The sequence below is a fragment of the Phyllostomus hastatus genome, unplaced genomic scaffold, assembly GCF_019186645.2.
Source record: "Phyllostomus hastatus isolate PE091 unplaced genomic scaffold, TTU_PhHast_1.1 phas_scaffold_182, whole genome shotgun sequence".
In the NCBI taxonomy this organism is placed as follows: Eukaryota; Metazoa; Chordata; class Mammalia; order Chiroptera; family Phyllostomidae; genus Phyllostomus; species Phyllostomus hastatus.
The window spans coordinates 17809599-17833648 of NW_025334013.1; the positions used below are offsets into that span (position 1 = coordinate 17809599).

The 24050-nt window shown below is 48.3% G+C and overlaps 1 protein-coding gene across 1 annotated transcript; it reads left to right on the forward strand.

Moving 5' to 3' along the window:
- The first annotated feature begins 5983 nt into the window (after positions 1-5983).
- On the forward strand, positions 5984-24000 carry SESN2 (sestrin 2). The gene is made up of 10 exons (XM_045859664.1): positions 5984-6443; positions 13399-13464; positions 15551-15748; positions 16134-16316; positions 16426-16638; positions 17138-17288; positions 17801-17919; positions 18203-18393; positions 21422-21566; positions 22189-24000. Exons 1-10 carry the CDS (start codon positions 6354-6356, stop codon positions 22273-22275), a joined length of 1443 nt encoding a protein of 480 aa, XP_045715620.1. The 5' UTR covers positions 5984-6353; the 3' UTR covers positions 22276-24000.
- The last annotated feature ends 50 nt before the right edge of the window (positions 24001-24050 follow it).

Genomic DNA, 24050 nt, shown 5'->3' on the forward strand with positions numbered 1-24050 from the left:
AAAATAAACTCAAGAAAGAATAAATATATAATAGTAATATATAACACATAATAAATAAATATACATGTACAAAGAAAGAAAAACATGTTATCATTGTTTCTCTCTTGGTCATGGGATTAGGATTTTGAATTTTTGTTATCCCCCTTTCTCTTTAAAAGGACCTTTTTTTAAAGGTACAGCATAATACAGTTTAGCATTTAAAAAACACAAATGCTAAAGAAACATAGTCTTATAATTTCTCTATCCCCCTCCATCCCAGAGATAACCTGATGCTAACAATTTGCTGCAAACTGCCTGTAATTCCAGACTTTTGTTGCCTCCGTATAGTCATGTACATATACTCGTATATTTTTGAGATCATTCATATCATTGTGCAAATTGTTTTTTGTTTTAACCCAACATTAAATCCTGCACACCATTTCATGTAGAGCATGTATAGCTACCTCCTTTTTCTCTGCTTCATGATGTTTCACCTTGAGGACCAATCTGCTTATGACTTTAACCAGTCCCTTTTGATGGGCATTTTGGTCGTTCTGTTTTATGCTTTCACAACAGAACGACTTAAGTCTGAAAGTCTGAGACACATTAGAAAACCAAGGGGGAAAAATATCATTTCAGGGCATTTCTTTTACACATTTATACTTTTATATACAGTATATCCCAAATTTTCTGAAATAATACATGTCACTTAAAATTTGGAAAGGAAAAACTAAGCTATACTCAAAGGTTCATTAAAAAGAACAGGAAAGGGAGGAAAAAAAGAAATGAAAAGCAGATCGGTTAGTCCCGCCGCCCCCCCCCCCACGAAGGCGGGGCCTGGAGAAAGAAGGAGTGTGCCACGGAGGTCCGCACCACTCAGAGCCTGGTTTGGAGACACTCCCCACCCCGACAGCCGCCCGGGGGGTTAGCTTTTCTAACCAGCCTGGAAACCCGTGTCACGCCTTCTCTCCGCTACGGGCTGCCATTGGCTGCCAGATAACCCCGCCCATCTTCCTACTCACTGGCCACGGCGGTTTACGTAAGAGGAGCCTGTTGCTGAGCAAAAAAATAAGTGATGTAGCTTCGCCTCAAAAGAGACATTAGCACTGCGAAGGTACGGGGAGACTTTGGGTCAAAAAATGAAGAGTACAACATCCGTTTACGTATTCAGTTTCAGCTGAATGTTAGGCTCCGTCTTCAAGCTTTTAAATTAATGGATGCAACCACCTTTCTTGTACACCTCCACCTCTTCCTGCACTGTTAGGTACTTTAACAACAGTAACACTATAAATTATAATTACAGGCTTTTGAGCACTTAATCGGCATCAAGCCTTGTTCTCTCATCCTCACAACAGCCCCAGTGGAGGTAAACTTTATTGCCCCATTTTACACAGCAGGGAACATGTTCAGATGTTCAGAATGGACTTGTGACTTGACCAGGTTCACACAGCTAGAAAAGCTTAAAACTGGAACCTTACACTTTGATATCCTATCCCAAGTACAACTTTTTTGAGGGGAGGGATAGGGAAATCTTAAAGGTAGGAACAGATAGGTCAGGATGGTAGCAAGGGTCAGGTGCTTTGCTCCAGGGACAGCCTCAGGGTGTTTGACATCGCGGTGTAGGGCCCCTAGAAGTGGAGAGGAGAAATAGAGAGGAAAACACCAGAACAAAGACAGTTGTTCTTCCTGGAAATGTGTAACTCCTGGAGCAGCCTCTTTTGATACAAGTGGCCCTGGACTGAGGGTCTGGACCCCAGGGTTCTAGTCTCCGTTCTGTGACCAACTCTCTGGATCTCAGGCTTCCTGCCCTTAAAAGGCAGTAGTAAGCCAAAACAGTGGGAAGTGCATTCATGCTGAGAGTTTGGGGGGAGTCTGGCCCATGTTGGCAGCAGGAGAATCTTCAGCAACAGCAACCACACGATCTTTACTTAGCTGTTGCCTGGCCTCTTTTCAAGACCTTCAGTCAGCGACATGGGACCTGAAAATCCTATAAACTCAAAACGGTTTGCGGCGGCCCTAAATCCATGCTTGTTCCCAGTCTGTTCTGAACTGTAGCATGGTCCTGCCTGTAGGGGGCGCTGAGGGCACACTCAGCAACAAAGCCAAATAGGGATTCTTAGTGAATTGTTCAAAAGCACTAAGCTGGTCAGTTTTTGTATTTGATTTATTTTTTTAAGAGGGGTGAGCTTTTTGAAACCTGATTTCTGTCCTCATATACAATTGATGAAACCGAATTATATTTATTACCCAACATCATCCTCTCCACAGTGGCTCTAGAGGGTTAGAGCTAATTTCCTAATCCTTTGTTTTACAGATGAGAAAACAGATTCTAAGGGCTGAAAAAAAAATCTCTCAGCTAAAAACATAGCTAAAAACTAGGACTCCTGGGCAATGCTCTTAAGAGATAGCTGGCTCTCTTTCTGAGAGTCTGTGGTTGTTCTGCTCCCTGATGCACAATTCCAGGGGGCAATTTCAATTTTAATTGTGTAGCTCCACAGCTCAGCACCTGTCAGCTCTGGAGGACTTTCCTCAGCACCTAGCACAATGCCTGCTTAATGAGTGATTGAGTGGAAGGATGTGTGAATGAGCCACAGAGGGTGAGTCTGCTTTGGCTTTATTAAACCTGTTGGAGTTGGGCTTCTTTCCTGAGAGCTCCCCCAAGGCAAGAGTGGTACCCTGAGATGGTAGGGGGAGAGTGTGGTGAGAAAAATAAGAAGAGCTCAGAAAATTACATCTGGGTGATAAATCACAGCCCCAGGTACAGTCAGAGACAAAGTCATTATAGCAAGGTGATCCCGTAATTTGCAATTAGAAAATTGATTCAGAAAGAATAAACACAAAACAGATGAGACCTCCATTAGGGTTAAAATCTGAGAGAGGGTCTGAAACTGAGGAAATTAAAAACATTTCAAATCCAATCTAGATGTATCTTTGAAACAGGAATGTGATTGAGGGATAATAAAGGCTTTGACCAATCAGTAGCCTCAGCATGGCTGATGCAAGAGAGTATGGCAACAGAAGGTGGAGATCTTTACTGAGCCAAAAATACTAGGCATAGGAGAGGGGAGGAGTAAACTCAGCCAGTGTCACTGCATCGCGACCCACTGGGCTGGAAACTTTACTGGCTGGATTTCCAGAGTCCAGGTACGTGCTAGATGGTCAATAAATATTTACTGAATGAAAGGGAAAAGGAAGAATCCGGAGCACTGACCAGCAGGTTTGCTCTGCATGGAGCCAGTTCAATGATTTGCCTTTTTATTGGTTCATTCTGCTCAGATTCTAGCTACCCTAACCACCTTTGGATGATAACTTGGCTCTTCATGGAGATTCTCCTAATAAAAAGGCATGTTCTGGCCCATCAATTATAAGCAATTGACAGTTGTGTTTCTCACTCCCGATAAATATATTGGAATTCTGCTTTACACATTAGTTCCTTGTGTCAGCCTGCTTCTTACATATTCAGCGCTTTCTCTCATCAGTAGTGCAGTGGAGTTTCTGTTTTAGAGTTATTGCTGCCTGAGTTTGAATCTTTACTCAGCATATTACTAAGCTGTCTGACCATGGCCAAGACACCTCTTGAGCCTCCGTTTCCTCATATGTCAAGTAGGGGCATGATGCCTACTTCACGAGGTTGGGGTGAGAATTACATGAATAACAGATGTACCCTGAACTATTGGTAGAGATCAGCAAATGCAGTATCTGTGCCTCTTTTGAGCTCTACTTTCTTGGAGACTGGGTCACAAAAGCTTATCCAATTTAGAATGTCAGTATTGCTTTTCCTTTTCACAAAACCACTAACTTTGTAAGTAAAGCCTTGGAAATGATTTAGTCACTTCCTTGAAGATTCTAAACTTTAGAATCTAACCCTTTAGAATCTAATGGGTTATTCTACAGAGGAGAGTATTCGTATTCATTCACTCAAAAATACTGTATTCGCTGAGGAATCACTACATGATAGTGGGGAGTACAGAGACAACCAGACACAATCCCTGCTTTAAAGGAGCTCTGACACAGCCTGTTGCAATCAAAAGAAGATATTATATGACCCTGATACAAAGTTTTACTTTTTATTAAAAACTGATTTTAGAGAAATGGGATGGGGGAAAGAGAGAGAAACATCAATTACTTGTTCCACTTATTTATGCATTCAAGGGTTGATTCTTGTATGTTCCCTGACCTGGAATTGAACCTGCAATCTTGATGTATTGGGATGATGCTCTAACCAACTGAGCTACCCAGCCAGGGCTACCCTTCTAACCAAGCTCAAGTTTCTTCCCTTTGACACCTAGTAGGGGGAGAGGGGTTAGGGCATGGAGGGATTGAGCAAAAAGCAAAAAGGATTCATGGACATGCACAACAGTGTGGCGATTGCTGGGGGGAGAAGGGTATAAAGGGACTAAATGGTAATTGGAAAAATGCAATAAAGATAAAAAAAAGTGGTCAATAACATATTCCATTGTTTGTTACGAGGGAAGCAGTAGGGGATGTAGACATAACAAGTGTGCACCAACTTGAAGACCTGTAGTATAAAGAGGCAGAAACAATATGTTGAGGAGTAGGTGAGAGGACTTTCAGCTGAGCTGAAGAAGCAATGTTTTCTGTAGGAAGTGTCATTTTGAAGCCTTCATTCAGGCCACAAATACAAATAAAGGCATTGAATGCTTGGTAGAATTTCAATGGGCAGAGGATTGCAGAGGGAAGTACTGGAAGAAAGGCTTGAAGACCACAACATTGTGCTAGGTGGCATATGGCAGAAGACAAGCATATCAAGGTGTGGACCCTGCCTTCAAGGAGCTCATAAATCAAAAGCGTGAGATAAGACATATACACAAAAAAATGACACTACCAGGTAGATAGCGGTGGGTGTTATAAAGGAGACCCAGCTCAAGTACCTTGGGAGCTCAGCAGAGGGTGAGATTAATTTCCTTCTGTTGGAGGCAGGAGACCAAGTCATAGGTTCATCTTTTTAATTATAAGCCTAGACTCAGAGGGGGACCTTGAAGGTCATTGAGTCCACCCACAAACCAGCCATGATTCTCTACCCCAAGTCAACTATGACTTTAAAATTGAAACAAAAAAAGTGGAGCTCTGAAGAAAAACTGTGAAGGAAGAGGATCTGTGGGAAGGGGACAGAAGATGAATTCCGCTTACAGGTGCTGAGGACCTGGTGGATGCAACCATTTGCGAGGGCAAATGGAGAGTTGAAGGCCACAAAATGGATGAGATCAGGGAGGGAGAGTATGTCTGGAAAGATGAGGGATAAAAACAGAAACTAGGGTAACACCCACGTTCCAGGGGGTGGGAGAAGAAAGAGGAGTCAGAGAAGGAGTGGCGGGAGAAAGAAGTGAGGAAAGAGCTTGGAGACTGTCTTGTTACAAAGTTTCTAGAAAGGGGTAGCAGGGACGGAACAAAAGACCTGAGGCCCAAGAGAGCAGAGGGGGACAACTGCCTGCCGCAGTAGGGATTGAGGTTAGACTGGGAGTTGCCGAGAGTAATTCAATGAATTGAAGGCTTTTCCAGAGACTCTACAGGTGGATTCTTTGTGTTTGATACATTTTAAGGTGGAGGTCCTCCAGAGGCCAGGGGAACTGGGCTGTGCCGGGGTCGGCCTCTGTAATTAGCACCACCTCTTCTAACCCTAACCAGTCCCTCCAGGAACTGAAAAGATAAAGAACGTAATTAGGAGGGATTTCACACCCGGCTCTCTGGCCCAGCCCGGTGAAGTCCCGCTGCATCACGCAGCTGTAATGACTCTCGGGGCTGTCACTCTCGTCCGGTATTGCCAACAGTGACAAAATCCTTTTGCAAAAGTTTGCAGCATTCGTCGGGGGATGACTACAGCTCCCAGAGTTCCCGGGCGCTTCTCCGTGTGGATTGGCTAAGCCGTCGGCTCCTGAGGGGGTGTCGCCCCGCCTCTCCAGGAAACAGACATCTGATTGGCTGCGGCGTGGGGCTTTTGTGTCCCCGCCCTCCCTACGGGAACGCAGTGAGCTGAGCTGTGCTGCCGGTGTCAGACCTGGGTGAGCGCTGGCAGTTCCGCGGCGGGGATGCTGAGGAGCGGTGGGTCCGCGAGCAGCCGTCGCCACTGCGGACTTCAGAAGCACCCTGGGCCGTGAAAACCCGTGCGCCGCGGCCGATCCCAGGCTTCTGAGGCCATTCATCGCTCCAGAAGCTGGACGAGAGGAGAGTCCAGCGAGGCAGCGGCCGTTCCCGGATTCTGGGCTCTCGGAACGTCCTGGAACCTTGAGAGAGAGAGCCCGGGGTTCTAGAACCTCCCCAGCGGCCCCCAGTCCCGGCTTCCTGCGTGCGTCCGTCCACTACACCCTCCAGTGCACTGGTCGTCGGCGAGCCGCGGCTGGGTCCTGGCGCACACCATGATCGTTGCGGACTCTGAATGCCGCGCGGAGCTTAAGGGCTACCTGCCGTTCTCCCGGGGCAGCGGCGGCGGCCCTGGGGCCGGAGAGGTAAGCAGCAGCCGAGCCACGCCACTTTTACGTTGAACCGCAAGCTGCGTCCGAGCTTCGGGCTAGCCTGAGCCGAGTCGGTGCGCCGCCACTCCCCCTCCCCCCCCTCCGCCCTCGGCTCGGGGAGGGACAGTGGACCGCGTAAACCAGGAGAGGGGTTGCATCAACTGGAAGCCTCGGTCCTCTCCGCCCCCTCCCCTCCCCTCCCCCCAGGACTGTGGAGCCCTCCTGGGCTCCCTCGGACTCCTGGCCAATGAGAGGAGAGTCTGCTGGAGGTTTCCTTAGGTTTGGGCTCTGGTGGAGAGAGTCGTCAAGTCCAGGCAAATCCCGGCCGCGGCGGCCCAACCACTCCTCCTCTCCGCCCCCTTCCGCAGATTCCCTGCCTCTGGGCTGGGGCTGGCGCTCAGAACACTCTTTCTAGGTAGGGTACGTCCCCTCTCCAGTCCCCCTAGCGCGGAGAATGAGGCACCTGGGACTGACCAACAAAGGTTGACCTCGTCCTCCACCCCCACCTGCACCCCGATTTGGAAAGGGGGTTCGGGTTCCGGGCCTTAGCTGACTGGCGGTACGCGGCGGCGGCGGTGGCCAAAGCTCTGGGGAGAGGGCGAAAACCCTGGCCACCGCTCCAGAACCAAGCGCGGATTAGGCTGTGCCCTTCTAAGTGGTCGGAGGTGTCACAAGTTTGTTTAGCAGGGACTCCTTTTGCAGTGAGACTGGGAACTAGGCTGGGCCTAATCTGGCAATTCGCCTTCCCCAACTCCATCTCCACCGCCGTCGATAATGAACATCTTATTTATAAAGCACCTACTAGAAGTCAGCCTCGGGTTTTGCCTTTTCTCTGAGTCCTCAGGACTAAACTAGCAAAATACGAACTATACTGCTAAGTCCCATTTCACAGGTTGACAAAATTGAGGTCCTGGAGGGACTTTGGAGAAGCTGCCTTCACTAACCCCACAGAGTAGCTCAATTTTTGGCCTGGATGTCTAGGTTTCCAAATGAACTTGGCAGTGCAGGGAGTTTTGCGTGTTTCTTTGGTTTCCAGACCTGGAGAGTGGCGCGAGTTGTATTACTGGGGTTGGGAGCGGGGCAGTGGGTAGTCCTAAATGGCAACCCTGGGAAAATCGCTTGGCTTCTTGGAGCAGTGTGGTTTCTCAGGAGATCTTCCCTTCAGCAGTGGATGGTTTATGTCCTGGGTTTTCTGTTGTTTTTTTTACCTTCCCACCATGGTTTAGGAGCCCCACGTGAAGTAACAAAACCTGCTTCTGCCAATTCTCAGCTGTGTCACTTTGACCAAGTCACTTTACCCTGAGTCTGTTTCCTACTTTGTGGGGGCCAAAAACAGAAATACAGTAAGGCCTCACTTAACATTGTCTGTAGGTTCTGTAACTTTAAGCCAAATGATGTGTAAGGAAACCAGTCTTAACTACAGACTAATTGATATAAACAATGTTGAATGAAACAATGTTATTTAAGGATCTGCTGTAATATTTTTTATTAAGAGCACCTGGGCAGAGCTCCAGGTTTATGTACTAGTTCTCCCACTCACTTGCTGTGTGACCTCGGCCAAGTGATGTGATCACTTCTCTGATCTGCACCTTTCTCCCATGGAGATTTGATAGTAGTACTTCTGAGGGACCATTGGGAAAATTGGCTGAGAATATAAGCAAAGGCCAAAGCACAGTGCCTGGAACATAGTAACTGTGTCAAACATGCTAGTTCTTGTTAGCATGTGACCATCACACATTTCTCTTTGCCCCAGAGTGTCTTAACCGGGTGTGCCTGAGCCTGTCCCTCCTGCCTGAGGTGGGAGTTGGTCCATTCCTCTCTGGGACACTGCCTGGGAAGTGGTCTGAGCAAGCTCTGAGGGAGTGGCCTTCAGACAGAAGACACCTATCTGCAAGGGGGAAAGTAGGGGATGTCTGAACCCTTTCTGTATATTCTCTCTCAAGAAAGGAGGACCTTGGGAAGATGTCTGCTTTAAGTGAATTCCTTGCAAGATGGTAGGGTGCCAAACTTACAAGGCTGGTAGCCCAAGGACCAAGGCAAGACTCACATGTACAGTCCCTTCAACTCCCATCACTTCATCACACGCCCTTTCAAGGGGTCAAGGCTTTCAGACACCTTAGTATTGGTAGTATGTTTTCAGAGTCCTATTAGGGTCTAGAATCACTTCCTCAAACATGATTTCCTCAGGAAGCCTTTCCTCCCCCACCAGATAGGTCCCTTCTGCATATCCTTCTCCGGTCTCCTTTCTCCTTTGTATGAGCTTTTATCCTAATTATAATGTAACAATTGTATAATCAGGCATTTCTTGTCTGTCTCCCTTGCTGGACTAGAAACATTCTGTAGGTCACATCCCAGCACTGTTCTTAGCACTTAATAAGTGCTTGTAACTGTTTGCTCCTGTTGGCTTAGCTGACCTTTGTGAACTCTGCAGGCTTTGATGTCAGGTCTGAGGTGTGTGTGTCTGGAGGAGGACTCAGAAAGAGCCTCAATGAGCTGTCTCTGAAGAAGGGGTAATACGACCTGTCTCCCTCCACATGTTTTCGAGCAATCAGCTAGATCAGATGTGTAAAGCGCTTAGTTTAGTGCCCAGCTCACGGAGAGTTGTGGCACCACTCACACACCCCACCCCCAAGGCTGGTCAGAGGCTGCTTGCTCTATGTCTCCCTCTCAGGTGTCAGCCCAGGCAGGTATCTCTGAGTGCAGCAGACCGCAGCAGACCACAGCTGCCCACAGGATGGGTGTGGGGTAGCCTCTGCCTTTTCCCAGGTGGCAGACTGACTTCGCAGGTGTCTGTTTGAGTCCTGGAGTTTGCAGGCTGTGAGTAGGATACCAGGAATAAAGCTGGAGCCATTCCAAGAACCTGGTGTGTGTGGGGGACAGAACCCTTGGAAGCTAGACTAAGCTGAGTTCAGTCTCAGATTGGCCACTTGTCATCTGGTACTTAACCTTTGGAACCTTAATCTTTCCTTTAGTGCAACATAGAGACCCCCACCCCTACCCCCAAACTGATAAAGATTAGATAGAAACTGTATACAAGTGCCTGAGCTAATGTAAAAGTTAACATTTAGCAAGTGCTTAAGTTAGGAGCCAAGTACTGAACTCTGAGGTGATTATCCTCTTTTTACAACTTGCCTGAAGCCCTCCCTGTTGACTGGCCACCCAGAGGGCTGTCTGAATAGTGTTCCTGCTGTCCGGTGGGACCCCTCAGTTGGAACTGTTGCCATTGGTCTTCCCTCTGCCCATGCTAGCTGGGTTACCTTGGCTAGGTCTCCTGCCCCTCAGTCTTCCATCTCTTTCATCTGTAAAGTGGGGTGGAGACCTTGCCTTTATTAGGTGTGCTGAAACTGCATTGTCCAATACAGTAGCCCTTAGCCACATAAAATTTTGATAATTATTTTAAAATTTTTTAAAAGTTTTTTATTTTTATTTATTTTTAGAGAGGGAAGGGAGGGAGGGAGGGAGGGAGAGAGAGAGAGAGGCAGGCATCAATGTGCAGTTGCTGGGGGCCGTGGCCTGCAACCCAGGCATGTGCCCTGACTGAGAATCAAACCTGCGATACTTTGGTTCGCAGCCTGTGCTCAATCCACTGAGCTACGCCAGCCAGGGCTCATTTTTTTTTTATTTAAAATTCAATTTTTTAGTTGCACTAGTGACATTCCAGCTGCTCAGCCACCGTGGCTAGGGACTACCATCTTTATTGGATGAAGACTATTCCATCGCTATGGAAAGTTCTATCAGACTGCACTGTGCTAGACACTGGAGGTTAACAACAGGGAACTAGGGTCACCCTCAAGGTAAGAAACAACACAGTAGGACAGATTCTGTGATTGGGGGCTGTGGGTTTCCCGGGCCGTGGGCAGGCAGAAGGAGCTTCTCAATCCTGGTGAACCCCAGATGCAAAGCGTTGGGGCTATTGAGACCTTGAGAAGTTTAGAGAATGGGAATAGTCGGTTTGTATCACAACTCTGCTCTCTCCTTCCTGGCTCAGTGGCCAGAAGTGACTTGATCTCTCTGAGCTTTATTCCTCATCTGTAATACAGGAACTCCGGTAGCAGTCCCTGCCTTAAAGTGCATGTGAAATAAATGCTTAGCCAGTGGTAATCACGGTTGTCACCTACAATTATTATTGACTTACGGTTACTATTATTGACTCCCAAGGAATAGTGGAGGGCTGCTTTGGAGGTGGCATCTCTTGGCAGTTGGGACCCTTCCCTTTCTGCTTCCCATGAAGTTCTGGGTGTCAGGGTTAGGGAAGCCTTCAGGGCAGTGGAGTTCTGGATTAGAATCTCCCTGGTCTTGCCTTCAAAGCTTTGAAGTTTCTATTGTCTGGCTGGAATGCTGGTCCACCACATCTTTACAGGCCCTGCTGCCCAATAAACTCATTTAGATGTTTAGATACCAACTCAAAGTTCCCTCCTCAGTGGCTTGCCCTGTGTACTCAGACTACAGGATTGGGCACACACCCCTTCCATCATAAACTCTCTCATTGCCCTGTTTTACTTACTTTATATAATCTGTGTTTTGAAATCCTGTTCATCATTTGTTTATTTGCCTTTCTCTATTAGATGATAAATTCTACGGAGGCGGAGACTTTGTCTTTTTACTCCTGTACTGTTGTTGCCTGAAATGTGGTCATCAAAAACATTTGTTGAATAAACAGATTAATTTGGGTTCCAGCTGGAAAGCACTGAGCACAATGCCTTATGCACCCTGACTGTAAACTGTGCTATGCCCACCCAGTTAAATTAGAATTGCTGGAGATGGGGCCTTGGCATTGGTGTTCTTAAGAAAGCTTTCAAAGGGATTCTGAAGCACTGCTTGGGTTGAAAAGCCATGGTTTGAGCCAACACTGAGGTTAATAATGGCTAACTTGTATTAAGTGCTTACTGTGATAGATGCACTGAGGTAGGGGCCTTGTCTGATTAAATCCTTATGACTACCCAGTGAAAGTAGAGCCTGTTAGCCCCATTATTTGGTGAGGAAACTGAGGCTCACGTGGGTAGCAGACGGTGGTGGAGGTGTCCTCTGAGCACGGGCAGTGGTTGTCAAGAGCCCCTGTCTTCTACTGTGCTCTGCTACATCATCAGGGCTGAAAATGTCGGTGGATCCAGATCTGTCACTTAAAGACCCACAGGCTTCCTCCTTGACAGTGCATGAGACAGATTTTAGAATGAGAGGGGCACCCAAGGCTGTTTCCTGTACTTTGCTAGCACCCTGGTGGGCCCTCCTGGCTCCCCCCAACCCCCCAAACCCCCCTTCCACCCTGCCCTTCCCCACCCCACCTGGCTGTGGTTTTTTCTGTCCTCAGATCCCCTGAGGGGGAGGCCTTTTTTGTGGAGTCAGCAGTTCTTATCTCCCACACAGAGCTGTTAGGCTTTTTCTCTTTGGTGAGGGAGGAGGGAAGTTAAAACGTGCGTGCCTGGGGCTTATGGTGGTTTCTGTGCTGGACTTGGACGAGCCTGGCCTGGTGACTCCTAGAAGTGTGGGCTGAAAGAGGCCTGAGCGGTCAGCCCAACCACCTTGCATTGTTCAGGGTTAAGGCCCAGAGAGTTTAGGTTACTTTCTCAGAGTCACACAGCAAATTAGTGGCAGAGTTGTTATTCACACCCGGGACTTCCAGGTCCCGTTGTTCTTTCCTTTGCCCTCTTCCAGAGCCCCAGACCTCTGCCTCCCTCAGGGGGCTTTTGGCCATCTGAGAAGGAGGGTTCAGTTATAATCTTTAGTTCCTGGACACCTGGGTTTATTGGTAATAAGTCCGGATTTTAATGAAAGGGGAGAGTTAGGGGAACATCATTTCTGTCCAGTGAGGGTATAACTCTGCATTGGGTCACCTCTAGGGCCAGTGCTGAGAACCGCCTTTCCAGTTATCAAAATAACTAAGTAAAATATCCTTTGTGAACCTCACCTCTGGACATAGGAGCAGATCTAGTATGTAATTGGTGGCAGCCCAATAGGCTCTAATACGTGCACATCAGAATAGCTGCTCCTGTCAGCAGTGTACGCCCTCCCTTGGTTCCCTTGATGCCTCTCTGCTTTCTCTGTGTTCTTCATTCAGGGGCTACTGTGAATGGCCCGGCCCTACTCTCCACGAAGTGTGATCTAGTAGTAGGGAGACCTAATTCAGACAGTTAGAAGACAGTGTTTTCAGAAGCAAGGCACTGAGACTTGTGAGGGTCACAGATGAGGGTCTGAAAGATATTTCCCAGACCCCGGAAGACTGTGAGTTAGCTCTGCAGAAGGAGTGACTGGTGGGAGGGTGGTGGGCCAGAGCAACTCTTATTTATCTCAAAAGCTATGGGCATAGAGGCAGGGTTTTAAGTCAGTTAATCAGATTTGCACTTAAGGTCTACTCTGGCTGCAGAAAGTTTGCCCTCTTCAGAAACCACCAGGGTCATGTACTCAATAAATCTCCTAGTCCTAGAAGTGGGAGTGGGGCTTATTTATTCATTTGTTTTGTTAAGGTAGTAGAGGTTGGTAGGATAGGGCAGGGAGACCACTGGTGAGGCTGTGGTTGGTTGTCCAGAAAAAAGACAGTAGTGTTCTGTGAGGTGGTGATGGTGGGAGGGGTGAAGAAACGACAGTTTGAGGGTGCTTGGCAACTTGGCTTCGGGATGTAAATGAGGGAGATTCTCATATGGATTCTCCAGGGCTGCCAAGAAGGTGGTCATTTGGATACAGCAACACGGTGGCTGTATATTTCCCTTCCTCAGACCCTTCCCCCCATACTGGACTAAGCCTGTGGCGTGGACCCTCTCTTTGTTTACCCCATCTCCACCCACCGAACAGGTGTCTTATCTCCCGCCCGACTCCTCCATGCAGAGTGCACCCAAAAGGGGGTTTTAAACCTCAGTGTGGCCCCTCGGGTAGGAGGAGAAAACTGGAGAGAGAACTACCTACCCTTCCAGTCCTTCCTTTTACCTCCAACTGAGCCTGGTGTGTTTCCTTCTAGGAGCAGAGGGAGAGGCGGGTGCGGGGCGGCCCTCGGGGGCCCAGCGCCTTCATCCCAGTGGAGGAGGTAAGCCTGCAAGGGGTTAGGAATCCTTGGTCGCTGGGAGGAAGGGACATAGGAGTGGGTGAGGGCCTTTTCCTATTTCTCGAAATAGCAGTTTTGAAACTACCCCTTCAGGTTCCTGACTCACTCCATCCACAAAACAGCTCAGTGAGGCAGGTGAATCAACCTTATTTTGCTGGAAAGAAACAGGCCCAAAGAGATGATAACGTGATAGTGACCCAGCTAGGTAATGAACCAAGGTTTGGTTCCCAGAACAAGGCCCCCTTTTCCTCAAGAGGTCAGAGCTGTCTGTTTGTTTGTCTTCTCATCCTTGACTGTGCACACACCACAAAAATTTTTTTTTACTTCCAAAGTGTATGTTCATTATTTAAAAAATTTTCCAGTGTTTTAGAAAACTGCAGTCTCTTGTAATTCCTACCACCCCCCCACCCAGAGATAACCATTGTTTCCCAGACTTTTTTCATACAGAACCAAGGTCATAGTTTACAGCCTGTTTTAGGGGCAGGTTATTGTTTTGTTTTTTTTGTTTGTTTTTTTTTTGTTTTGTTTTGTTTTGTTTTTCACTTAATACAACAGAGACCTCTTTCATTTCCTGAGTCGGAGCATTCATTCATGTAACAGCTGTCTATTGAATGATTCCTGAGTCAGGCACTGTTCTGGGTACTGCGGATACAACAGGGAAGAACAAATCCTTGCCCTCAAAGAGCTGACATTCCAGGGCAGGGTTGGTGTGGGGGTGGGGATGCCTGTGTATGCTCAGAAAGGTTTTAAAAATAGTTTTCTTCTCTTTCTTTGGCCTTGAATGAACAAAGACAGATATTTTGTTTCCTTGTTCTTTCTTCCCTCCTAAACTTGTAGGCTAAGTAGTTAATTAGCTGTTAACAAATGGTTAAGCCCTCAGTTCCCTCCACCCTTTGTAAGTGGAAAGTAAACAACCTTGTTGCTGATTATTCTTGTCCAAAGCCCAGAATTTTAAGCTCAGGTATTGTTCTTGCATTTTATTTTTTCATTTAGAAATAACCACTCCCCTTTTATTTATTTACTTAATGTTTTTTAAGCCTCACCTAAGGGTATGTTTATTGATGTCAGAGAGAGAGGAAGGGAGAGAGAGAAACATCCATTGTTTGCCTCCTGTAGGAACCTGACTGGAGGCGTCAAGCCTGCAACCTAGGTATGTGCCCTGACCAGGAATCGAACCTGCAACGTAGGTTCGATGCTCCTACCAACTGACCCACACTGGCCAGAGCCAAATCCTATTTCTTTCCTTTATTAAAAAAGAGGATTGCTGTCCCGGCCAGGTGGCTTAGTTGGAGCATAAACCTGTACACCAAAGGGCTGCAGGTTCGATCCCTGGTCGGGGTGTGTATGGGAGGCAACCAGTCATTGTTTCTCTCTTTCCTTTCCTCTCTCTCTAAACTCAATACACATATTTTAAAAATTAAAAAGAAAAGAAATAAGCTTCGGGATTCATCTAGATCTGAATGCTGGTTCTGTCATTCACTAGATCTGGAACCTTGTAAAGGGAATGAAGCCTCTCTGGGCCTTGACGTCCTCGTCCATCAGTGGGGAGAAGTAGTGTCCTCCTCACAGCATAAATGGGAAAATTCAGTGAAGTGTGCAGGGGGAGCTCCAGACTCAGCCCTGGCCTGGAGAAGTCACCCAGGAAGTGCTCACTGTTTTGCACCCCCTTCCCACGGCTGTGCGGATTTGCAGTGTTAGCACAGAGCTGCCGTGAAGGCAGGAGAAACGGTATTTTAATCTCTGTGCCTGAGGTTTTTTATTTAAAAATGGAGAAAATAGAGTTCTTTTTTCTTAGTTGGTAAGAATTCAAAGGGTAAATGCATATAAAGCGCTCAAAACAGTACCTGGCTCATCTGAAGCATTATTTAAGTGTTGGCTCTTGTTATATATTATAGTGGGTATCTAACAAGTATTTCATCACTTAATGAAATATCTTTTACTCTCATATTCTCTTTTGGGACATGGTAGTTGTTTTCAGTTTCTTGCTGTTAAAATCCCACTGCAAGGAATCTGTCGGTCTTGGTGGGAAAGACAGGCAGGGACCCATCTTCTCGCCTCTGCTTGGCAGGTCCTTCAGGAGGGAGCTGAGAGCCCCGAGCAGAACCTGGGACTGGAGGCGCTGATGTCCTCGGGGCGGGTGGACAACCTGGCCGTGGTGATGGGCCTGCACCCCGACTACCTTATCAGATTCTGGCGCCTGCACTACCTGCTGCTGCACACAGATGGGCCCCTGGCCAGCTCCTGGCGCCACTACATCGCCATCATGGTGAGCCTGTCCAAGCCTGACTGTCAAGGAGGTGGCTGTACTGGGGGGTTCAGTCTGCACATCTTTTGCTGAGGACTTCCTGAACTGATTCCATTTATGAGGCGAAGCAGAGGAGAGCCCTGCATTTATCTGACCGTAGAATTTTAGATTTTGAAGGGAGGCATCTTTAGTGCCTGCTCTACAGCTTGGGAAACTGAGGCATAAAGGAGTAGATGACCTGCCTGAGGTAGAATAACAAACCAGTGGCAGAGTGGGGTTAGAACCCAAATGTCCTGCCTCGCAGGCAACAGCGAGGCCTGTGATGTCACCCTCCGTGGGGTACTCACCCTGAGCAGGGTGCAGAAAGAAGAGCGTGACCTAAGGCTCTGTCTACTCACCTCCACAGGCTGCCGCCCGCCACCAGTGTTCCTACCTGGTGGGCTCCCACATGGCCGAGTTTCTGCAGACTGGTGGTGACCCCGAATGGCTGCTTGGCCTCCACCGTGCCCCTGAGAAGCTGCGCAAGCTTAACGAGATCAACAAGTTGCTGGCACATCGGCCATGGCTTATCACCAAGGAGCATATCCAGGTGCAGTGGGCAGGGAGGCAGGACCCTGAGGCAGCACAGGGCCGGGCTGGGACATGGCAGGCAGCCCAGGGGCAAGCACTGAGCAAGTCTGGCCTTCTTTCCTCTCCAGGCCTTGCTGAAGACAGGCGAGCATAGCTGGTCCCTGGCTGAGCTCATCCAGGCCCTGGTCCTGCTCACCCACTGTCACTCACTGGCCTCCTTTGTGTTTGGCTGTGGCATCCTGCCTGAGGGGGACCCGGAGGGCAGCCCTGCCCTCCAGGCACCTTCGCCCCCCAATGAGCAAAGCAGCCCCCCGAGCAGGGACTCACTGAACAGTTCTGGGGTAAGTCACTGGCCTGGGGCGTGGTGGGAGAGGAAGCTGGCGTGGCCCGTCATCCTGTCGCACAGTGAGAAGCCTTAGAAAAGTTACTTGACTTTGAAGTTCCATTTCCTCATCTATAAATGAGGATAAAGACTGCTACTTCATAGCGGGTTTTGAGGATTAAATAATATAACCAGGTGACTGGCTTCTCAACATGTAGCGCCATAGACTTCAAGTCTCCTGGTTTCTAGCACTTCTAAAATATGAAGTTTGCCTCTTACTCTATAAGATGGCCTTGTTTTAATATGATGGTACAGATATTTAAAAACCCTCACCTGGGCGGATAGTCAATGCTCAGAGAAGACATGTCTGTTCTGTATCTTCTTAAACTTCATTTCGGGGAGCACAGCCCATGGGAACTGCCCATTCAGGAAGGGCTGGCACGTGGGAAAGACGTGTGGAGTTTCCGGGGCGGCCGAGGGAGGAGGAGCGGGTGGTCATCACTGAGTCCCCCCTCCAGGGCTTCGAGGCCGCCCGAGACGTGGAGGCTCTGATGGAACGCATGAGGCAGCTTCAGGAGAGCCTGCTGCGGGACGAGGGAGCATCCCAGGAGGAGATGGAGAGCCGCTTTGAGCTGGAGAAGTCGGAGAGCCTGCTGGTGACCCCCTCAGGTACAGGATCACAGACATCCAGGCTCCAGGGGCTGCCCCCCATCTTTTGCCGTCTCTGCTGTGGAGTAGGCACCTCCATGCACTGCATCTCTTGTATGCTGGGGTCAGACCTGGGTTTGAATCTGGCCTGTTAGCCTTTCTGGCAGTGTGACCACCGATAAATCACTTCCGGCCTCAGTCTCCTCCCACATGAAAAATTGATGTGTAGGGCAAATGGAACAAGAAAAGCAAAGCCCTTAGCACAGAGCCTGGCCCAGGGTAAATGGCTCCATAAATAACTGCTGTTGTCACGACTGCTGCTACTATTACCTAGTCTCATCCCCAGGTCCATGGGCCTGATTCACCTCCTCCCCCAGGCCTGGCTCCAGCTGGAGTCCTGGTTCTGCTCACTGTAGCAAGGGGCTTTCTCTGGCCTTCTCCTCTGCGTTGCCTGGCCCCGTTGATCAGTCAGGAGTGGAGACCTCTGTGCTCCATGCCTTGACCTCACTGTGACCTCTCTCTCATGTCCTCAGCTGACATTCTGGAGCCTTCTCCACACCCAGACATGCTATGCTTTGTAGAAGACCCCACTTTCGGATATGAGGACTTCACCCGGCGAGGGGCTCAGGCGCCCCCCACCTTCCGTGCCCAGGTGGGCTCTCCCAACTAATCTTGGCATTGCTCTGGATTTACAATCGGGGGGGGTGGGGGAGATGGTTTGAGTCATTAGAGTTGGGCACCTTCTTTCCCTCAAGATTCCACGAGGGAAGTGGGAGACCCTGGGTCGTGAAGGGGCTTATCTGTGTCCCTCTCGGCTCCTCAGGCCCAGACCAAGCAGTAGGTTAGATTTGTGGGGTGGGGAGGTGTGCTCCAGAGGATGGGGTCTCTCTTGGGCTCCAAGATTCCACTTATTCACCCCTTGCCATGTTTCTCAGGACTATACCTGGGAGGACCATGGATACTCACTGATCCAGCGGCTCTACCCTGAAGGAGGGCAGCTGCTGGATGAGAAGTTCCAGGCGGCCTATAGCCTCACCTACAACACCATGGCCATGCACAGCGGCGTAGACACCTCCATGCTCCGCAGGGCCATCTGGAACTACATCCACTGCGTCTTCGGCATCAGGCAAGTAGCGGCCCTGCATCCAGGCCGTGCGCGCACTGCGGGTCCTATCTGCACTCACAGTCGTTTCTTTTTCCTCTTCTCCTTCCTTCCTGCCTAGACTGTTTGTCAGAGCACATTTATTTCTTTGCTGATTTTAAAAAATAATAGATGTGCTCACTATTGTCCAAGCTTTGTAAATGAAACTCTTTAACCCCACCCCCTAGAGATAACTATATATCAGAGAGAGCGAGTTATGCTCGCATTTCCATCCCAAGTAGCAGTTCTCTCATAATAAATATGGACAACATAAGTGCCCATCAGTAGGGTCCTTTAGATGACGTATCCAGTCAATGAAATACTATACAGCTATTAAAAATTACAACAATGGTCTGTTTATAGTGTCATGGGAAAATGTTCAAAGCGTATTGAGAAAAAAGAAAGTTGGTCACCATCCAGAATCATCATTTTCTTTTCTTTTTTTTTTTTTAATAAAAGTGTGTGCATGCGTGAAAACATGTGGAAGTCTGTACCCCAAATTGTTATTCGCTCGTGTTGTCTCCATAGAATATGTAATGAGTGATGAATTATATTTTCATCTTGTTACCTAAATACTTCTAATTTTTTTAGTATCTTTTTAAAAAAATGATGGGATCATATTTGAAATATTCTACAAGTGGGTTTTTTACTTAGTGATCTACTGCCTCTCTTGTCAGTATAGGTAGATCTTCTATGTTTGTTACCGCTGAATCTACTGCATGGGTGTTCTGTTTTGGGTATAATATAATTATTCAACCATTTTTCTGTTTTGGGGTATTTATGTAGTTTGCAGTTTTTCACTACACAAACACCATGCACACTGCCTAACTAGTCTTATACCTAACTCCTCACAGGTAAACCCTAGATGTGAGGTTACTTATTAAGGATATACCCAGAACAATTGTTATTATTTTTTATCTTTTAAAAAATCACACTTTGCCCTGGCTGGTGTGGCTCAGTGGATTGAGTGCCACTCTGTGAACCCAAGGGTCGCTGGTTCGATTCCCAGTCAGGGCACACGCCCTGGGTTGTGGGCCAGGTCCCCAGGTGGGGGCACGTGATAGGCAACCACACATTAATGCTTTTCTTCCTCTCTTTCTTTCCCCCTTCCCCTCTCTCTAAAAATAAATAAAGAAAATCTTTTTTTTTAAAGTCACACTCTGATAACTTTGTGGGACATTCAGAGACTTAAGGAAAAAACAATTTCCCAAAATTCTATTCTATAACCACATTTGCACCATGTGACATTTTTCGACATTGCTTTTTTAATGTAGTTGCTTTTTATATCGTTGAAATTATTATGGTAATTTCATTAAAATATATATATATGTGTATATATATTTGATGTTAGTAAAGAGAAACAGCCTGAATTTTTAGTAAATTTAGAAAACAGATAACAAAAAGGAGAAAATAAAAGCTATCCATGATACCACCCACTCTTATTATTGTCAAGTATTTCCTTCCTGTCTTTTTTCCATACACAAATAACCAAGATGTATATAAGTTTATGAAAACAAGATTTTCTTGCCTGTGAATTTCACTCAGACAGTATATTTTAGTGAACACATGATTTTTTTCCTTGCTTTTCTCATTTAACATTTCAATTCCAAACATCAAAAAACAAAAATCAGTTGGTTAGAGTGTCATTCCGATACCCCAAGGTTACTAGTTCAATCCCTGGTCAGGGCACATACAAGAATCAACCAGTAATGCATAAATAAGTGGAACAACAAATTGATGTTTCTCTCTCTTCCCCTTCCTCTCTCTCTAAAATCAATTAAAATGAAATATCACACTGTAGTCTTATATACACTCAGATGTGGGAGAAAGAAAAAGAACAACTTTAAAAACCTATTTTTGAAAATTACCCCAATGTTTAAAAAGGCACAGATGTGTATTTCTGTGTATTACTATCTTAATCAGATTTTGCTTGGTGGGTTGAGCTTACTCACTTGGCCGACACCCTGCTGGCCGTTGGCAGGTTTCTCACCAGGAGATCAAAGATGGATGGGTACAGGCTAATTCCTGCCCAGCTCTCAGGTCCAGGCCTCTCCATTCTCCAAGACGATCTTTGATCCTGTACCTTTGTCTTCTGAATCTGTCCAACAGTTTTCAACCAGTCTTTCCCACCCTCACTGATTTGAGATGACTCACTGGCTCACAGGGCAGGGGAATGGCAAAGCAGCTTCTAGACTGGTCACCGACTTACTTTTTGACATCAAACAAGTTAATTGCCTTCTCCAAGCCTTACTTTGCTCCTCTGTAAAATGGGTACCAGCTCCTTTTTGCCCTTTCCTTCTCCAGGGTAAATACTCGCACTGACTTCCCAGCCCATCTTCCATAGCCTTCACAGTAGAGTAGTGAATATGACCTTGGAGCCAGGCAGAACTAGGTTCCAATCCTGTTCCTGGCTGTGTGACCTAGGGCAAGTGACATTACTTCTCTGAACTTCAGTTTCATCTATAAAACAATGTTGATGATTGCCATGTATTGTATCTAGTAGTTTTGTATACAGTAGTTGTTGAGTACTCCATGAGTATATGTTCACATGGTACAAAGTTGGTACCGAATAAAGCATGCTTATTCTCTATGCATTCATTGGCCTGTGATATACGGCATGAGCTATTTTTCCAAGAGGAACCAAACTCCCAATTGCTTCCTCTCTTCTGCCTTTTCTCCCTCCCTTCCATCTGTTCCTTCCTTCCATCCTTCTTTCCCTCCCTCCCTCCCTTCCTTCCTTCCTTCCTTCCTTCCAAGTTATAAGAGAAAGTTACAGAGGGAGTAGAAGAGAGTCAGCTGGACCATGTAGGCTCAGGAAGCAAGAAGCAAAAGACGGGCCCTCGGACCTTAGGAGAGAGAAAGGCAGGGAGCAGTGTGCCTGAGAGAGAGAAGGGAAAGGCGCCCTTCTGCCTCTTCTCCACACTCTGTTCCTACTTTCATAGGGTGGGGCTAGGGGAGAGGAGCTAGTTCTGGAGCCAAGGGTGAGTGATGCTATTGGGGCCTTTTCCTCCAGGTACGATGACTATGACTACGGGGAGGTGAACCAGCTCCTGGAGCGGAACCTCAAGATCTATATCAAGACAGTGGCCTGCTACCCAGAGAAGACCACCCGAAGAATGTACAGCCTCTTCTGGAGGCACTTCCGCCACTCAGAGAAGGTGAGGGTATGGCCAAGGGGGAGGGACAGGGTGGAACTAGGTCAGCCTGGCTGATAGAGGGTGCCCGGGGGTCAGGACCCAACGAGGTACCCCAGTCTGAGTCAGTACTGCTGGTGGGATACCTGAGCATATTGGCCTGGGCGTAAGCCCCATTCCACTCGTGCTTTCAGACTCCATTTACTCACCTGTGAGGTGGGAATGTGCTTCACAGGGTCCTCAGTGGCAGCCAGGGGGACCTGGGGTGAAATCGTAACACTGTAACTCAGTAGCAGTGTGACCTTGGGCACGTCACTCTGCCTCCCTGAGCTTTTTTGTCTTTACAATGGGAATACATACAACCTGCATTTCAAAACTGCTGAGAGGATGCAATGAGAAAATGAATGTAAATGTCCAATCCCAAAGAGGTGCTCAGTGGCAGTTCTTATTTTTAGCTTCAGGGGATAAAGAGATCAGTCACAATAGGGGCGATCGTTGAAATGCCTCAGCAGTCATTGACCCCAGCGGTTCCAAGCCTTAGGAAAGGGAAGGATGAGGTGGGTGGTCAGGGACAGTAGCGATGTGGGAGGGATGGGGGTGGGGAGAACGGACATCTGTCGCTGACGAGCCCTCATCTGTGCCCCAGGTCCACGTGAACTTGCTGCTCCTGGAGGCCCGCATGCAGGCCGCCCTGCTCTACGCCCTCCGAGCCATCACTCGGTACATGACCTGACTCCTGCCCAAGACCTGGGCCTGGAGCAGCTGACCCTGGGGATATCATCGTCCCAGCAAGAACTTCTGTGTCTGGAGACAGACCCGATCCCTTTCTGTCCCACGCCCGCCCACCACGCTCTGGGGGGGTGGGCTTTTGTGTGCCATGCAGCCACGCCCTTTGTTTTCTCACTGGAATGGACAGGATCTCTGGGATCTGAGCTTTGTCCCCGGCAGCTGGAAGAGGACTAGCAGATCCCCAGGGGCCATGCCCCTTCTCCTGCCCCTACACCCAGAGGCAGAGGGCACCGGAAGTAAAATGGGCTGACTTTGGACCATGCGCCCCCAGGGTGGGCCCCAGGCTCCGCAAGTACTGTGACCTTCCTGGACCGGGAAGGTCCTTCGCCGGCCCCCAGGGAGAGAGGCAAACAGGTCCAGGAACTGACACTCCAAGCAGCTTTCATTTTCCTCCTCCCTCATTCCTTTCTCATTTACCTCTCACCTGCCATTCACCCATCAATGTGAAAGTCAGGGTCACAGCTGGTCTGTGCATCCAGCTCCCCAAAAACCCGTTCTGTCAGACAACCTGAAGGCCCCCTGTTTCCTGACTGCCCCAGCCCTACTTCACTTCCTTTGACGTCCTTTGCCCTCCTGCCCTCCTCTCCCACACCTGGTGCCCCACGAGAGCGACCGAGTACTTCAAACCAGTAGGTTATCATTAGAGGATTGGAGTAGCTCTGTTGGTCACCGCTTTCTGAAGAGTAGGAAGTATTAGAGTCTAAGTTCTCTGTATTTTGGTCCTTTATGGGTGAAATTCAAACCTCTTCAGCGGCTCGCCTCTGAAGCCATGGTCAGTGGCAACAAGGAGGCGGAGGGCGGGGCAGTCTGCTCTGTCCAGAGCTGCACCTGCCCAGCACCCTGCCCTCCTGTCTCCTGTGGCTCTGCTGCACACGTTTGCCAAAATCTTGATCCTTTCTAGGTGGCACATGGCCCAAAGGGAGAGGCAGGAGATCCCCCGGTTCTTGTTTGGACCCTGCCACTGGCCAGGTGACCATGGCGATATTGCCAAAACTCCTTGACCTCTATCTCCGAAGCTGCATTGCCGACCGAGAGGTGGGGCTAAGTTCCATGTCTGGGTTTCTCAGGCCACCCTGCCAGCAGTGAGCCACAAATCTTGAAGGATTTTGAAGGCCCCTGGGAGCCCCCCACTCTTGCAGTCAGTCTCCTGGCTACCTCCAAGGACCATCCAGTTTCTGTCCCCTCTCCTCAATTTTAGGTGGATTGCTTGGAGGCAGAAGCAACCAAGGACTGATCCCAGGCACTTTTTGTAGCAAATAAGCTGTGAATTATGACTTCCCTTGCCCTTTTTTCAGTAGTATGTGACTCCTCTCTGACCAGTTTGGAGGTGACTGAAAGAAGCCAAAGGCCAAGATGCTGCTGGCTGCTGCGCTCCTCTCTGGGCTGGGGCAGGGGAGGGGCCTGGTCGGTGTGCCGCATTTCTTCCCCATGCAGGCGTGGGGATGTGACTGGCACCCCCGCAGGCCTCTCGGCCCGCCCTGCAGTGAAGTTGGGCTGGAGGGAAAGTGCCCCAGCCCTGGGGTTCGGGTTCGAGAGGGGACACGATGACTCTGTAAATGTCCTGTAGGTGGGTGGGGAGGGCTATTCAGTGTTCAAGAACAGAAGTCTTTGGCTTTGCTACCAGTTCTGTATGATGAGAAATAAATGTTCACCAAGGTTTTGTTTTGTACTCCTTGTTAATGAGTTGTTTTTCCATTTCCTAAGGGTCATGGTTCACCT